The sequence below is a fragment of the Calliopsis andreniformis genome, chromosome 5 (assembly GCF_051401765.1).
Source record: "Calliopsis andreniformis isolate RMS-2024a chromosome 5, iyCalAndr_principal, whole genome shotgun sequence".
In the NCBI taxonomy this organism is placed as follows: Eukaryota; Metazoa; Arthropoda; class Insecta; order Hymenoptera; family Andrenidae; genus Calliopsis; species Calliopsis andreniformis.
In genome coordinates, this window is record NC_135066.1 from 8,579,097 (window position 1) to 8,597,922 (window position 18,826).

General features: G+C 36.7%; 1 protein-coding gene across 1 annotated transcript; it reads left to right on the top strand.

Annotated features, from left to right (window-relative positions):
• The first annotated feature begins 13,184 nt into the window (after positions 1-13,184).
• LOC143179205 (enhancer of split mgamma protein) lies at positions 13,185-16,487 on the top strand. The gene is made up of 4 exons (XM_076378316.1): positions 13,185-13,277; positions 13,421-13,510; positions 14,973-15,248; positions 16,157-16,487. Exons 1-4 carry the CDS (start codon positions 13,224-13,226, stop codon positions 16,484-16,486), a joined length of 750 nt encoding a protein of 249 aa, XP_076234431.1. The 5' UTR covers positions 13,185-13,223; the 3' UTR covers position 16,487.
• Positions 16,488-18,826: the final 2,339 nt, after the last annotated feature.

Consider the following 18,826-nt stretch of genomic DNA (forward strand, 5'->3'; position numbering starts at 1 on the left):
ATTCAAAAAGTTTCAAAAAGTAGAGTTAATAACTTTGGCCTATGAACAGCTCAATTATCTTCCTGCATTTCATCTATTGAGAACAAAAATATCAATCAGCCTGAAAATAAGTGCAAACAATACTGTGCAGAGGTATAAAGATCCAAGATCTCAGAATTAGAAGTCACAACCACTTCGATCAATAACACGCTACATCCAAAAGTGTGTACGAGATCAGGCGGTTCTACTCTACCCAATTAGACTCGCATTCTTCACAGACGCAATCATTTCAGCTTTGCAATGTGCAACACCCGCAGCAGGGTATGCGTGAATAGTATAACAACCAGAAATAAGAAACCACTTTTTCCCCGCTGCTGGAAACAAGGTGTTCGATGACCACCGAGAATAGACAAGGCGACAGAAAGTCGCAGATATAGGCGAAACAGGGTGAGTCAGTGGCGGAATGGAAAGAGGAGTTGTCAGTGGAATTCGGCGGCGTGCGGGGGCGTGCTAGGGGCCAGGTAACGACTTAATAAACCGTTCTGCCAAGCAATGGAATGGGTGTGAGCGCGCGGCTCGCCATGAGTCGTCGGTCAGGAACGAGTCAAGTCGAGTCGGCCGTGTCGTGGGGAGGGGGCAGAGGCACGTGTACCGCGCGCGGTTGCGGCTGAGGCCGAGGCCGCGGCTACGGAAGGGGCGCCGCGCCGCGCCGCGCCGCGCCGGTAGTCAGGTGCGTCGCGTGCCCCCTTCTCCTGGCACGTAGTTAGCTCGTGTTTTGTTTTGAGAAGGCTTAACAGCGTCCGTTCCCACGCTTCCGCACGCCACCACGGCCGACGATTTCGAATTCGTTGCGCGCCACGGATTTTGCGCTCGAACGTGCTCGGTGATGTACACCGCGGCTCGAGGTTTCGATCTCCTGCCCCGCTCCACGCCTCCACGGACGTCATTCGCCACGATTTTAACAAATCTCTTCCTATCGACGATTCCTTCAAATTTCTGGCTCACGCGGGGACCGTCGTGTGCTCGATATGCAATTGTGGAAGATGCATTATGGAAGTAGACTTGGATTAAAGTTCTCGGATATGGGTTTGGCTATGGACTTTATTTCAGACGATTATTGTATAGGGGGGCCAGCTTCATGGAACTAGAAATCGAGGTACAGGAAGTGACGACTATAAGAAGAAGTAAATCTTTCTCTTCAAAATTTAAGTTTTAACTTACAGTATCACGTTAGATGTTTTACGATTTCGAAATTGGACATAAAAAATCAAGTTCCTATTGATAAATAACGACAACAAGAATTCATTTTTTATTAGGAAGCTAAAGCTCTCGTCTTCTAATATTTTTATTATTTCACTTGTTTAGTGCCCCGAACTTGTTCATTTTACCATTTAATTAATTTTACGACCAAGCTATATTTCTAGTCCAAATATTCAGGGTGATCAGATTAATTGGAGACTCTCTAATGAGTGTCGACAGGACTTACAATGCTAACAGCATTTACAATAAATGCTACTAAAACTCGGAGAGTTTCCAGTTAACCTGCTCACCCTGTACTTATGACGCCTTCCAGGAGAATACCCCTTCGCAATATTAGACACCTATCGTTGGACACGACATTGTTCCAAGGAAGCCGGACGCTACTTCGAATTGCAATGAACTTCCCACATACTTTCACGCTGCGCACTCCCTCATAAACCATCTCTCGTTTTCTCGGACGGGTTGGTAAATATTGTCACGCACTGTATTTCCATGTATGCGACGTAGCAAGGCGAGGAGGCGGGAGATCTGCGCGTGCATACAGCACACGTGCCTTCTGGAAATCGATGGTCAACCGGATGTTTTATCTCCTCGTATTAAACTTAGCTTTCTGCTAATTCGTGTAATTAAACAGACATTGGATTCCTGAAGAACTACATCTATCATTAAACATAAGTTTGCAAACACGTTGCGTACATGCGTGCACATAGACCCGTGAGTGTTGTACAGAAGATTCCTATGGTATTTTGGTTCCCACGAGTGGGGTGCGTCAGGTGGCTAGCGTGGGGTGCGTGCAAGCTCTTCTTCCTTTACCCTTCGAAATAGATGTATGTAAACCTCACCGTGAACCCCCTGGCGCCGTCCCGTCACGAATATAATTTCAACACGTAGATTCCTCGTATGTTTACTCGCATACGTATGCACGGTATAGAACTGTATAGCAATTCAAGAATAAAAATTTCAGTCATTTTTCTGTGTTATTAGTAGCTGCTTACTTCTGAACGTTAGTACTTATTTTATACTTATCTTTAATTATATAATGTCTCTTGAATATTTCATATATCACCAAGAAGTAAACGCTAACGTTTCCCAAGTAGCAAGGGCCCCCTCTTAAGTAGCCTCGATTCGGTTAAGATTCAAGAAAAAAGAGAGACAGGAAAAAAGGTATGGGGAAGGTCGGATGGCAGAGGCACGAGATCCTTCCCACGTCGACGAAACGTGCTGAAAGCGTGCTGCTCGCGTGGCCGTTAGACCAGAACGTTAGGGAGGAACGGAGAGGCATCGGTGCACCGAGTCGGAATCTTTCTCACGAACGAGGAGGACGTCAGGTGCAGGACCTCCTTCAGGAAGTACAACGGTTCCTTACAAGGATTCGCGACTTCTGCCTTCCCACGCTCCTCCAGTTGTAACGGCCAGATTCGACTCTGCTTCCCCAACCTCAGCCCCCTCCTGCATCTCCCTTTTTTCTTCTCTTTTTTTTTTACGCTGTCCGATTAACGGCTCCAGAGCATTGGTATAATCGAATGGGGTAGGAAGAGAAATTATGCAGCAGCCTTGGGCTGTTACTTTTTTCGGAGACACGAACTCGTCAATTTTACGAACAACTTCGATGCGCATGAATGCTCATTAACGCGCGAAAGCGCCAATTCCATGGGGAAAATGTATTCAGATTCGAGGTAGGCGGTCTCGCAGTGGACATAAACACGATGGACTTCTCGCTGACATGCGAGAGTCTTACATGCTTCATGGAAGCGTTCCCTCGAAGACATTGTAATTCGTTTGTCTCCAGTTGGTTTCACCTCCTTATACCCCAGCAAAGTGGTATGAACAGTTGTCCTTAAACAATTTGCACTCTATATCAAAATGGAATTTACTGTGAGCACTTTAAGCTGCATGCGTGTATATACATGAAGACTATCGTTTAGAGAAACTGCTTCTTCACAGCAATGCAATATGAGTCGCTCATTTGCTAAAGCGGTTACCATCGTAAAACAAAAATATTTATGTTTATTTTAAATATAAAAAGATAATTATCAATCAAGCTCTTTGGCAGTAAAACTTTAAACAATTCAAAAACTGGACTTAATTACTTTGATCTGGGAATAGCTCATATGTAGGTAGATACAAATGTTAACAATTATTAACAGATCTAACAATGCAAGTTTTGAATATCAGAATCTTAATAAATTCGATAATTAAAATTGTATAGATAACATGTGTTCGTCGATCTACTTGTTTCGTAACGTAAAAATGTAAAAAATAGCAAAAGCAGCCTCGTAAAAGGTACTCATTTATTAATTCGATATCATCTTCAATTTTCACGTACTTTCACCCCCTTCCTCTTTCTTCCCATCTTGACCTAATTTCTCTTTGCTGATTTCACTAAAATTAATTGTCTGACAGTCTTTTTTTCAAAATATATATATATATATATTTCTCTAAATGTTTTTATAATATATTTACGATACACATAGGTAGAGTTTTGTATTTCAAATTTACACACACAAATATAAGCATAAAAGTATAGTATCTCATAGTCTATTAATCCTACTGTATGCAATGATACAGATACGAATTATAACATATTTTTAATAGAAAATATACGAAAAAATGAAAATTGATTTTGTTTCCATCTTTTCCTTATTTTCCAGGACATTTTGGAGTTAAAAAGAATTATTTTCATACAATATAAAATCCTGCAAAATGTAGAATTAAAATGTCCAGCCCGCCCCATAATTTAATTTCGTTTTTACATAGGTACTACATATTTGCTATGATTTATATTAAAAATGCATTGATAAACAATAAGAAAATTGTACAGTTCAAACCGTGGAGTTCTAAGATATATTTAAAACAGTTATCAATTTTTATAAAACGTTCTGACAGGTTAGAAAAAGTTTTCGTGGGAACGAGACGGCCGTTTGCGCTGAAGCGTTTCAGGAAGCTTTTGGTGTTCCGCTCCCGCGGTTACCAGGGCGTCTTTAACAGCTCCCTACTCGTCTCGGCTCTTCTTCATGCTCGAATCGCTTTGACGACGCCCACGCTCCAATCGGATCATTCATCCTCAGGAACTGCCCTATTCTAGTATCACTGCTGTTGCTTCACTTGGACGGTTTCATGCACGAGACGCGTTAATTACTTACACAGCTGTAGATAGTATCACTCTTTCGCAAATTTATAACGAGCTGGCATTTAATTATATGCAATCACGAATCCACATGCTTTCGTTATTCCAGGTGGAAAAGATGATGATGAGATTTCCTATAAATCAGCATCGAGACAATACATATTGTTAATGTATCTAACAATAAATCGTGATTAAAATGTAATTCGCTGGTAGTAAGATATTTCGTACGCGCAGTAAGATCTCGATTAACCGTCTTTTAATGTCTTAGACAGAGGTAGTTTATTCTGTGCAGGCTGGATGGGAATTTATAGCCAGTAGATTTTGTTAAATACTCTGCTCTTCTGCGCATCCTCAGCTCGGAAGTACAAGTACCTACGGAAGTATTAGTATGAAACAGCGAAAGCTGACATGCTCAAGTAACTTACGATCTCGAATGTGTACCGGATGCGTGGCATATCGCAAAAGTTGATGTATGATCCTTTAGCGACGCACACCTGCTGGTTCGTGCTCGATGCTTTGACGGAAGTCATGAAGGTTCGCAATGCTCGAGAATCCCAGGGAACGTTATGGATGGAAACGGAAGAAGATTGATGTCGAAATTTATTTTCAGGTACGGAATAATACGAAAACTAACGACTCCGATCGCCAGTGTCGTCAGCAAGCAATAGATCTTTGTTAAAACGCGTAGCGATTACAGGTGAAAGTCGCAAATTAACCGGGCCAGTACATAATCTCTGAAATTATGATGATCTTCTTATCCCCATGCTGCGTTAATAAATTAGTGGATACAGATTCAGTCAATTACTCGTTTCCGATCTAATTAGAACCACTAAAATTTATTGGATTACAGAATCCGGTGACCCCAATTTCGTTTTATATGTTAACGGTTTAAACATTGTATAATATTTCTCAATACATATGTAGTGAAATTCTTGAATGTTTCATTAAACTTAGGGTCTTATCTGACGCCTATTATCTATAAAAGGGATTTTTAGTTATAGTTTTGCAACTAGCAAAATTGCCATATCTGAGGTATGCAATTTCACCATATCTTAGCGGATAAGGCTGCCAACTTGGTCTAAGAGAATTCTTTTTCAGAGATCACTAGTCAGACTGAAAGGATTATCTGTCCTAGTACCAAATTTGCGTACAAAACAAGATAAGTTCTACTAAATGGAGAGCTTTGTATAAGTCATCTTGAACTCCTTAGTTGAGCATGTCATATTTTACAAAAATGTTTATTATTCATCAGCATATTATAATTTTTAGTTGAAACGCTCTAAAAGAAAGTTCATTCTCTCTACAAATCTTACAGTAGTGTTATTTTTCCATTTTAATTGTGAGTTAATGAATTTCTCATGGGTGGCGAATTTAAAAGCACTGGCGAAATTAGAGTCTCTTGACTTGGTAATCATACGAAATGATTAGACGAAAGATAGAGAATGAGAGTATACGACGCGGTTTCGATATGTGTATTTTTGGAGTATAAGAGGGTTTTGAAATTGTAGTATTAAACCCACCTGTACGTTATTTCATTGATCAATACCTGAATGAAATTCCCACGATTGGGGAACATGTGGGCCTATTCATATGATAGATCTTCATGCATATGTACGCAACAACAATGAATCTGAATTTGGCTAGGATCATATGGCTTATATCCTGGTCATTTTACTCCCTTTCATTCTGAATAGTACGTACACATGTTTCATTCATAAGTTCTCTGCGGCCACCCTTGATTCATAATTATCTTGACCATTTACCTAGAATAAGTTTTCGAAATTCAATTTCAAGTTGCCTGTGTAATCATTCACATTGAAAAGTCAAAGCTGTAAGTAAATAATCTAATTACATACGGTGTAGATAGTATTTGTCCCTCCGACTATAGTTTGCGTTTATCAAAATGATAATAGTAATAATAATATTCTTATAATGAGTAAAAAATAATAATACCTTGAATAAGTAAAGCTATCAAATTGTATCCAAAGGAGACAAAGAGATAATGTCGAGCTAATAATTTTTTACTCTTAAGAATCAGTACGACTGATAAAAGGTGTTTAAGTTCTCCGTATTAAACATTATCTCTTTTATTCCAGTCAATAACGAACGATAAAAAAAGCATAAACGAACGAAATTTTTTCATTCACCGAGGCGAAGTTACGAAAGGATATGGCTTTCAATTGCACGCTTTGATCCATAATCACGTCACAACGTCCTTTTCGCGAGTCGTCAGACCGGAAATTGAAATTTTGCGTGAGAATATGCACTTGCTTCGTGAATACTCGCCTTGCGATTCGGGATGGTTGCTCACGGAAGTGTTTCGAATTCACGATCACTTAAATCTTTGAAATCGTGTTCATTTATGTACTTCGTGATGCATGGTTAACCAATACAATGCAATTCCGCCGATGGTTGGTTTTTGCGAGGAAGAAATATAAGAATCCTGAATTTTTAAGTATTTAGCCATTAAATACTTGTAATAAATATAGAACTAAAAAATTTTATTGCGAAAACAGGTGAAAAATGAAATCATGAGAAACGTACGATTTTTTCGATGTGCATACATATTTCATTGTCTACGTTTTTTGGTGATTTTTGTATTTTCAAATAACATTTAAAAGACTATAAATATTTCATTCCACTCTATAAAGTGGCAGATACATCTGTCAACATGGATTCAACAGCGCCTACCTACCAATCGAAACCAAGCAATTAAGACATAATATATTGCGTTTTAATGCGCCTTTTCACATAAATCTAAAATACTGTCGAGTTTCATTAAAATCTTCCAACACTTCAAGCCACTTTCCCTCCATATCTTTATTTTGATGGTCGTTACAAAATTCATATCGATGGGTTTGCTTCTTAATGCAGGAATGCTTTATGTAGATTTTTGTAAACAATATTTTACAATAAATATGCATCATTAGAAACTAATAAGTTTGATTGCCTCAGAACTTTCTTTATGATTCGTGTCACTGCTTTGTTACGAATCCCTGCATTTTCTCAATTTTTTATTCAATAAGATTACGTCTCGATTACTTAGGCTCTGTTACTTTACCTTACTTAATAAAAAATAATACTATATTCCCAAGGTCTAAATCATATCATTTGACAATGTCCAGAATATGAAAACATTTGTTCTAATATGCTGAATTTCTTAATACAAAGTTCTACTTTCATATGATATTTCTGTTTATCTAAGCGAGCCAAATTATATGACACTAAAAGTTATTCATATATTCCTGAAAAAGTGTAATATTAAAATCTAAAAATAATGTACTTTGTAGAGTAATCACTGAACAAATCATACAACGCGATTTTAGTTTTCAAAATTTGTATAAATGAGTAATATACCAATAGAATTAATAATGCATACTATGTAATCCATCTGTGTGCTTTATAAGCCAAGTTATTTATGGCACTAAATTTACACTAAAAAGAGTGTTATAGTGTAACTTTACACTAAAAAATTGTAATTAAAAAAGAATGTTATAGAATATTATAGAAGAAAAGGTCGTTTAATCTTGAAATGATGGGACCGAATCTCCTTTGAAGTCTGTACAATGAAAATTCGATGAAAGACAGTAAATTCTATTGACCGTAGTAAGCAAGCTGAGGGGCTTCGGTAACGGTGAAGAGGAATGGAAAAGCTGAATGCGGAGAGCAAAATTGCAACGGAGGAAGACGCGTGCTTACCACGGTACGCACGCGCTTCCTTGCACGCGAGTCGGAGCGCGCATGAAAAGAAAAGGGGGAGAATCGGTTCTGAGTCAGGAGAAGGAGCAATAGCGAGGGAAGGGGACAAGTGGGCAAAAGGGGGCCCCTGTTAGAGGCTACCGTGAGAACGAGGCAAGGCCTCGCGTCCCAGACGGACCCCTCGACCGGTACGGGGCCTGACAGGGTGAAGACGAAACGCGGGGGCAACTGAGAAGAGACGGAGCGAGGCGAGGCGAAGCGAGACAACGACAGGTCAGGCCCCGACCGCAGGGCAGCCTTTCGAGACCCGTGCTCGCACGACAGAGACGACAGGCGCGAGCCTCACACGCGACTCGCACACGTCCAGGGCTCCCGAGCTGCGACGGCAAACCGCGTTTTTTTTTTCTTTTTTTTTTAACATCGTACTACAGGGCTATACAACCTTCTTTCTGCCTCCTCTTACGCTGTATGACCTTCACTTTTTTGCTCCTTTTTTTAGGGAGGGATGATACAATATTTTGTAGAAAGAGAGTGATTATGTACGTCCTAGCGTCACGGAAATGGGAATATATTATGAACGTTTTCTCGCGGTTTGATATAATTGAAGGGTCTTTAGATTTTTAATGCGGTGACGTTTGGGACTCCAAAGATGTTGTACGCAGTTTTTTGCCGAGTACTTTCACCGATCGCACAATAGTAATTCAGTTTGTAATTTACTGGAACGCAGCTTTCTGCTTATTCAAACGCAATTTCTGCTATTCATATGGGCGAGGAGGTTTACCAACCACGTGTTTCCCCGCGAGGTGGAAAGGGCATTCAGATTGACGTATTATAAAGTCTTGCACGAGGTCTTGGCCCCGCAATCAGCCGCAATAAAACGTAAACAAGTAAAGGAGCTGCCTCTTTTTATGTGCACGCGAGACTTCGCTCGTAAAATCGTTCGGGAGTTCAGGGAGAAAGGAAACAAGTACCAATTTTTACACCCATTCGTACGGAGGGAGTGAACTTTCGAAAGATTTCGAAAAATATTCCGAGTACTTATATGGTCAAGAATTTACATTACCGTACAAACACTTACTGTTTTGGGTCATTGTATGTAGGGACCTACTTTGTACGTTTTACGTCCGTCAAGCATGGTTACATATTTGTAATGCAATATTCATCGACTACAATTCAATTACTAATCTATCCTCCTCACGAGCAATTAATTGTGTTTTGCATTTGTGGCCAGTTTCTTTTATTAGCCCCTAAAATAAATCATAGAAAAGATATGTTAATGTCACTAGGGGTATAACATCAATGAATATCTAGAAACATTAAACAAAATATAGAAAGCAAATGGAAGAATTGTGTCTTCAATATAAGCATTTTATGATAATATTCTCATATTTATTATGTAAATAAATACTTATTAAGAATATAACGTTTCGTTATTAGCATCGATATTAACGTTTAACGTTTCTTAATAAGATTATAACGAAATTTGCACAGCGTGAAATTTTATCCATGACAACCTTTAAAAATTAAATAATACCTCGCATAATTATAATTACACGTATATTCGTGAGAAGTCGCGTTTCTCTAAATTATTATTTCGTAATAGCTTTCTAGAAGACCAATAAAAATATTAAAGCACAGAATCGTATCGATCCTAATAATTTGTACACCTTTGTATTCAGGACGTGGAACGTGCGCTTATCAATAGGATATGAATGCGTAGTGTCATTTAATAAGGCTAGCTGACGAACGTGTCTGCTGACTCCATTGACGGCACCCAGGCATCAAAGATCGGACACGAGTCGTAAACATTCGCACGCTCCGACCATGGAGTAGTACGTTTCGGTTTACGATAACAGTTTGCGTGGTCGTATGAACGATAACAAACGCGATAGGCACAGGACGATATCGCACGGGCTTTGACGGCTGGTGACATCACTAATTATTGTTTTCCTTCCTGGTATTCAGCGACATACCACGAAAAGCCACAGGAGAACTGTGAGAGCACCATTGCGTAATAGGTATCGAAAAATTCCTTGTAACATGTGCCTGTTTCTTGGGTTTTTTCTGCTCGAAGATCGTCGTGATTACATTTTCATATCGGCCTGACATGACGCAGGTATCGGAGTAAAAATGCTCAAGCTGTCTTAATGAAATATCGGGAATTCTTAGTCACTGCTGGTTACTCTCTTTCTCTCTCTCTCTCTCTCTCTTCATCATTTTGATAAAGTTATCCTGAGCGCCCATTGAAGACCAACATCTGCGCAACTAACTTGCTGTATCTGGTTGACAGGCGATAATATGTATTAATGGAGGGATTCGTCTGCAAGATTATCGACCCTGGAAGACGTTCGGTCGAAAACTCAGCGATAAAGATACAAAACTTTCGGACCTTTATAAAGGACTGCCTTGAATTCTATTGAGTTGCAATGTATGCGTTAATCACGGCACCCTTCTCAGCTTCGCGTTTCATCTCCTCAAGTGTCCTTGCGTATCAACGACACTCGGTGAGCAAAGGATTGCAGCGCTCATCAATAAGATATCGCTCTTAATTGCTGATTGTACAAGACGTAACGAACATGACTGGGTTGAAACAGTTCGTATGTGTTATCAACCTCACGCATCCAGTGGCATGTGCCGTTAAAACAAGTTAATGACAATGAATGTTCTGTAATGTTTCATAAATAAAAAGTGTGTAATGATTACTAAGAGGTAGATTAATACAACTTTTGTAAAACGTAGATATAAAAGCTTAAAGTAAATTGATCTTTACGAAATGGCGCACAAAGTTAACCCTGGCATGCCACTTGATTTTTCGGACTGTTATACAACGTACTGAATCTTTCAGGTTCAGCGTGATTTTCAAACATTTTTAATATGAGAACAATTCGGTAAGAATTCACTGAAATGCTTTCAATTTTCCTATTTTTAGCATTTAGCATTCTGCAATAAAAATAAGTAAATAAACGTTTGCTGTGTTAGTGGGTATTTATAAAGGTAACTCTGAACCTATTGCTTGTTTCAAAGGAATAAAACGGCTCGTGTTACCAGTGCGGTGCAAAGTCGGCATGGTTGCGGTATTTTCTAAACAATCCCAACACGCGCTGCAATTGTTCCCGCGAAATATTGCTCGAACATTAAGCACGCTCTATAAGTATTTTTAACATCTCTCAGTGTTCACACATTTCTTCATTCAATGCACAGAAGAATGGAAGTAGTTTTTTCTAAAAAATAAGAGCGATCTCTATACTGTCGATAAAAATAGAAACACTAAAAAATTATTAAGCTGAAGTTATTGGCGTATCCTGTAGAATTTACGTTTTCCTGAAAAAAGGGTGCTTTTATTCGTTGCATCGAATCGGTAGGATAAAATGGGATACTTATTTAAACCAATAAAAATCAATATAAAATAATGTAAAAATGCTCAATTCTTATTTATAAATGACTTATAAATAAGTTATAGACGATGCAGTATAATTTACTACTATAAAAAAGTAATAACAAACGTCTCAACAACTTAAGGAGGCTGCGGTTACAGTCGCAAGGTTTTCTGACGAATATATCCGAACTACTTATCGTACGAGCGAGACAAGTTCAGATATAGTCGTTAGAATATCAGTTCGTCAGAAAACGCATCCACTGTAACCGCAGCCTAAATAAGGAAAGCAAAAATGAAACACTTATTTTACGTTATTATTTACTTCTTTACGACTCTGTATAAAACCTAAAGTTCTGATGTCATTTGAATAAAAAGCAGTAAATAACAATACTTATTACAGTGTAAATCGACCCTTTTACTATCGTCTGTAACATTAATTATCAGCTCAGATGAGTTATCTGATTACTTACCCTTAAATATGTACCCACGTACGTTTAAATGCACATATGTTACGAACGAGGTTCTGGAACCAATTAGTTCATTGCAGTAGGTATACCTACTCCACTGTACTTCGTGTCTATAAAAACTAGAGGGATTTTCGAATAGTTAATTTGATTAAACGAATCTCTGAAAGCGGAGGGCGGCGCGGCGCGATGGTAGTTCGCGCATCAAAGTGTACTTGTACTCCTGTACCACAATCGAGGCGTTTAGAGATCGAGAGATCTGGCTGAGAAGTAGCCTACGGCCTACAGGAGTAGAGGGTTCGAAGTTGGTGAAGGTAGCCGTCGGGTGAGTGGCGGCGGAGAGTCAGTTTGTCTAGAGACCTCACGGCGCGTGCATTCACTTGTCTAATGTCGGTGCATTTCCCGCTCTACTGTGACGATTTACATATTTCGCTTTATCTCGTTACAGTTGATATTCACGAAAGATGTTTGTGAATTTTATTAAACTCGAACTGTTTATTGTTGTGCCACAGTGTATTTTGTTCGCTATTGCAGACACTTTCTGACTTTGGAGATACGTTTACGATAGAAGGTAAGTGACAACGTTGTTTAATTCTATATATATTTTAGTGTTACAGAAATTATAATTATAACAATTATACGATTTCGTCAAAATTATCTTGTCGTTTAGTATATACTTATATCGATTGCTGTTTTTTTTTACGTGGTAAATAGTTAAGTGATTAATGGTTTGAAAGAGTGACAGTTCATTAAAGAATTCTTTTTTCTGTGCATGTCCTGTCACTTTGTGACACGTGAAATTTTTTATTATACACTAGTAAATACACGATATGACAGTTTTTGGAGCCACTTTCTTAGACTTTTGTAAACAATACACTATGAATTTTGGAATGTATTAATGACAAATAAGTACAACAAGTTATTATTTTATATTTGCATTAGAAAATTATATATTTAAATAATAGCAAGAATTAATTTTTTTTTATGAATTCCATCATTTATTACTAAACAAATTAGACGTTAATATTTTCTGTAATATTATCACATTTTTAATTATTGTTTATATAATGTTCTTATTAATAGGCTATCATATTTGCATAAATATACGATAACTGTTAAGAATTTAAAATTTATAAATAGTAATTCATTTTTACATACTTAACATAGTTCTAACAAAAGAATAAGGAATCTTTCAATATTTGATCTCTTATATTGCACTTACAATTATAAATAAATTAACTCAAGGAAACATTAATTTTCAAATTAGGTGCCAAATATTTATCTCCATCAGATTTCAAGAATTATCAAAACTCTTGCAATGATGTCATACGATTATCCTCATCCAGTTTCCAAAACCTACCAATATAAAAAGGTGAGTATATCATACGTGTCTAATAAATAAAATTGCATTGAATAAAAATTACATCATAAGTTAATAAAATTGAAAAGTGAAATACGATGGTTTTATTATGAATCATAAATATTTGGGGTTAAAAGAAATTTTATTTACGTTAGGTAACAAAACCTCTTTTGGAAAGGAAAAGGCGTGCACGAATCAACAAGTGCCTCGACGAGTTAAAGAACCTGATGATAGATGCGTTGGAGGTTAGTACAGTATAATATTAATTGCAGTGATATTATCATTTACATAGATATAGATAGCTATAGATAGATCTATTTTTAATACACCAATATAATTTATATAGGCTGATTTTTGTTTCATAAAAGGTGCGACTGAGACTAAATAAAAGCGAATAGAAATGAAAGTTACTTGCTGGAAGTAACCGTAAAAAGTGGCGAATATAATTGTGACGAGTTTTTAGCGGATAGAATAGTATATTAAGTGAACGCGTGCTATGAATTCTTTCCCCCATCGCATCGGGGAAAAACCTTCGAAAGAAGCCTCAGTTTCTTGCTTCGCTCACCGACTGTATTTGCGATAACACGTTTCCCTCTGTAATTTCATGAATCACTTGCAGCAGGAAACGCATTCTCGGGCTGCAACTACGCGTGCAATCGATTTTGGGCTTAATTGTTCCTAGAGCGTGGGAACTCCTACATGAGTGCCGAGTAAACACGCGACTACGCTGTAATTATGAAAGCAGTTGTTGTTAACGCTTCAAATGCCTCCATTATATTAATACGTAGCACAAGCATACGATATCCTCAGAGATAATGAAGTAAAAAGTTGGAAAATTTTGTTTCAACGATTTTCATATAAATTCTACGAAGTGGTGACTCGAAGAACAATAGAGGTTCAAAAATTACATTTTTAGGTACTTGATCTTAATATATAGTTCTGTATATTTGATATATCTGGATCCTAGAGCTAGGTCATGTAGAAAACATAAACTTGAAATGGACTTAATACACTTTAGCCCTGAAGTACAGATATAGTTTTGAGATTGTCTAAAAATGGCTATATTTAAGAAAGGTTGATTTGTCACACATTTTGTAATTCAAATGAATGCAACGCCAAATAAGTGAATAAATTCAACTTTTTTATAGTTTTTACTTAAACCACTTTCACAACAGAATTAACAGCGCATATAGGATCTGCGACTGTACATTTGAGCATTTAATAAGCGAGTAATAGATATAATTTTCTTTGAATTATTAAGTAGTCAATTTGTTCAACTTAAATTGCAATCATAGGACGATTACTTCTTTATTGTAAAGTGCTAAACGAAAAAGAGAACAGGGATACTGTCATATGTGTTAAACTGTAGCGGCAGTTATTTTGAATACGTTTTAATGATCACACCGCGGTAGATGTTGAAAATTCGATCAGATAAGGAAGTGTTCAAGGGACAAGCTAATACTTCTGTTTAAACGACGTAAATTACTCAACATAAATGGTACATACGCTGCGTTCAATGGTTTATTATACCACCATTTGACATACCGTTACTTTAATGGCTTAATGTTTCCAGGGATACCTGTATCGACTAAAGTATACATAATTGCAGCATTTTCGTCACATTTGCATTCATTTTGTAAAATGTGCTCGACAATTTCGTCCAGTTTTCGGCGTGATGACAATGTTGACGAGATTTTTTGCTCCTAGACGGAAGGGGAGGACATCAGCAAGCTGGAGAAAGCTGATATTCTGGAGCTGACGGTGCGCCATTTACAAAGGCTACAAAGTTTGCAATCTTCCGGATTGACAAGCGCGATTACGAAAAACGACGAGCTTTCCGCCGAAAGTCGCTGGCTGTCTGGTTTCGGCCACTGCGCAGCTGAAGCCTATAAATTTCTCTCAGCCCTACCAGGTGAAGGTGCAGAAAGGTTAGCCAGACACCTAGCAGCTGGTCTTCAAAAGAGCCGGCAAACAAATTCATCGGTAATTATCTTTTCATCGATGATCCAATCGCGACACAATCAGGCGAAAGTTCCACCGATAAGCAGGAAATACGTGTTCACAATTTTTCAGGGATACAAGCAAACCTGTACTGTATTTATTTTATCTCATTCTTTGATTTCATTATTCAGATTCCCTTCAGATTATATTGCTGAAAAATATGACAAAATACCGATACAAGATGAGGTAGTGGTTTTCAAAATCGGAACCGGTTATACAAGGTTTATCCACTTGCAACTGTCGAATGCAGACAGGATTTCCTATGTGTATGCTTCTGACGCAGCAATCAGCCGCAGCAGCCAAAGGCAATATGCGTGTGATCTACTGTATTTGTATTCTTATTGTTTTTACTGTGTATGAGTATAGAAAATCCTGTCTTAAGACTAAAAGCCATAAATTTCGCCATTTTTTACTTGTTAGATAATTCTTCATTTCTTTAAGTTCTTAAATCCCTGTGGATCTCTAATTAGAGATTTGTAGATTTTTAAGATGAAATATAGCTTTCGTAGACAGATGGTTGTTTGAAAGTACTGCGCGACGTTCTGACATGCGATAAAATCTTCCAAAACCTACTTTCTGCCACATTATCCATCATTGCAACAATCTTGCTGTAAACAGATTGCATCTTAATGAGGCTTGTTTCAATGTAAAGTAATCGATGAACATGATCAGTGTGTACCACGTACGTTACTTGCTGGAAAAAAAATAAAATTATTTAAAAGCTTGCAGCCAATCTTCAAATTTTATTTGGTTCTCCTATAATTAAACCTTCCGCGTTTTTTCTTCTGTACAGGCTATTAGCAAATGTGATTCGTAAAGTTACTTACGTTTTTAACTTTACATCTTACATTTTTAATACGAGATTTAATGAACTATATTCTGTTTTTCAGGCGAAAACAAGTGTGCTCCCTTTTTTAGTGGAACTCGCCGCTGTAAATTCTACAGTCCAGGAGTCCAGATTGACATCTTCCAATAAAACTGTAGCAAGTAGTTGTGAACAGAATCTTGATGCAGCCTCGTTCAACATTTCCTCTCAATATAGTTCGCCACATTCCACTGACACTGACGAGAAATCCAATTCAAGTTGCGTTTCGCAAGCAAAAGAACTGGAGGAGAAACAAACTGTGACAAAGGTAAAAGCAGAAGTTAGAGTTGAGGACGATGAAGAAATTGACGTGGAGCATGTTGACAAAGTCGATCCTATGTGGCGGCCTTGGTAACCCAGATAGAATTTATTTAACATAACTATTGCTTTAAATAAAACCATAGTAATACAATGTAAGAATTAAAGAGTATAGCACAGTTTTAATTATGTATCGGTGATAAAATATTAGCGTTATTTCTTTTAAATAAAAATAGCAGGATTTGTAACGATCTCGTTTTATACCAAAATTACTGTTGTTCTTTTATATAAATTACTATTTATTCTACTTGGAGCAGGAAATAACAATCTGTAACTCCTGAAACATAAAGAGTGCAGGGAAGCGATGTAGAAATTTGAAGGGGTAGTAGGAAAAGGGAAATCGATTAGAACAATAATTTTGGGATAAAAAACTACTGATTGAAAATGCATATTTATCTCTGTAGAAGTTGAAATATTTGTAAGTTGCAATTATCCATCGACATTCGCGCAGGTACTGTTTTTCGTGTCAAACAATCGAAGGCTAGCAGAAGCATAGCGATGTTAATTCTCTTTTTATGTTGTACATAACTTTCGATTGCTGGGCATGTTAATTAAATCTACACAAGTATCGCAAATTTTGCTTATTTACAGAGGGGTTACACCTTAAAATATGTGTGTACAAATTGGTTTCTGCAGAAGTTAATTATACGTTTTCACCCTTTATAATTTCTACATATCATTTTTCCATGTTTTGCATATGTAACATAATCTGTAAGTTTTAATGTTGGTAAAGGGCGCATTTGTATTGTATTCAAAATTTTTAGTAACACCTATAACAAGTAATCAGTCTTTCGGTCGTGTTTGGACGTTTGCTAAGAATAATATTATATCTTTTGAATTGTATGATATTCTATGTTGAACATTGTTAGTAGAAATTACGTTTTAAGTTTATGATAGTGTATTTATTGTTAGATAGTGTTATTTGATCTTATAATATTTATTACTCCAGTACAGCTATTTGCTCCGTTTCAATCTCCACTTGAATAGTGAGATAGACCTAAACACAAAAGTTCCTCGTGTTGACATAAATTAAAGGTTTTAGTCGTTCTGTAAGTTTAAGCCACGCGTTTAATGTGTTAACCATGTGCCGTGCACAAATTTTTTGATTTTTTTCAAAGAAACGATTTTTATAGTTTTGCGTGCTTCTGTTTGCTCCTTGTGTGATACTAGTAGGGAACTCTTGTGTTTCTTATTTTTGCTTAAGCTAAGGATTGCTAAAGAAATATTTTTATAGAAATGGATGAAGGGATGAAGTTGAACTTAGTCTGTGCGTTTTGTTATAAAATGATATTTATTTGTGATAGTATGAAAGGATGGACTCTTTCAAGTTCTTTACTGTCAATTGATAAAATGTAAAGAAATTTAAAAATAGCTCTGATAATCCTCTAATAATATTTTTATAACTAAGAAAGGTAAAACTTAATGAAATAGGAATTAAGTTTTCGTTGAAAAACTTTGTGGAATCAAGAAATCGTACATTCGATATTATATATATATATTTTTATTGTTTTTTGTTAAGCAGCGTGTTAATAGTTGCTAAAGAAAGTATTTTTGATAGAATAAAATAAAGCATTGAAGTTGTTTAAATATTTTATGAATAGTAATGTTCGGGTACTTAACATTAAGACAAGAAAAATTGATTTTACTTACATTGGAAGGAACTGTACAAGCTAAGAAATGTAAAATGTATATTAAAAAGATTATGATTCGTTATTCAGTAATAGATTATAAATTAGTTCTATGAACTACTATAAAATAATAAGTCTATGCCTCATTTGTGGTTAAATATATAATACATGACTAAACATTGAGAAAAATATAAGATCTTTTTAGAGTAATTTAATTACTGGAAATTCCTTTACATCTCGTGACATAAAATCCATAGAATACCATTTCATCTATCTTTCTATGGGTTTCCATGGATAACAATCGCCACGTGATAGGATCCATAGGTAGGATTTAAGCAATCGACACTAACTAAATAAATAGGCTTTGAATCGCGAATTATGAATAGATCTAATTATAATTATACAATTAATTTAAAAATAGCCTTCTAATATTTTATTGAAACATTTTCAGTTCCAATTTCGCCTTCTTTCTTTTTTCAAGTTTTACTTATTTTTATGCTTATCTAAACCTTCGATGAAAAATGTACCATTGTTTTATTTTGCAATTAAATAAATTTTATTTCTACTTAGATTTCAATTCCCACCGTAATCAGTGCTATAATCGATTTCTGTAATCTGTTGGTAACATTGCGGAAATGACTCAAATAACTTTACTCGTTGGATATAGACTCGTCGATCGTCGGTAATAATCACAGAGAAGATATAGGCATTAACTGATTGTAAGTACTCGTATAGTTAGTCTGTGATAC

Coding starts and splice junctions, on each gene's coding strand:
- LOC143179205 (XM_076378316.1), top strand. CDS start 13,224: ATGATGTCATACGATTATCCTCATCCAGTTTCCAAAACCTACCAATAT. Junction 13,278..13,420: donor AAACCTACCAATATAAAAAG/GTGAGTATATCA, acceptor TATTTACGTTAG/GTAACAAAACCTCTTTTGGA. Junction 15,249..16,156: donor GCCGGCAAACAAATTCATCG/GTAATTATCTTT, acceptor TCTGTTTTTCAG/GCGAAAACAAGTGTGCTCCC.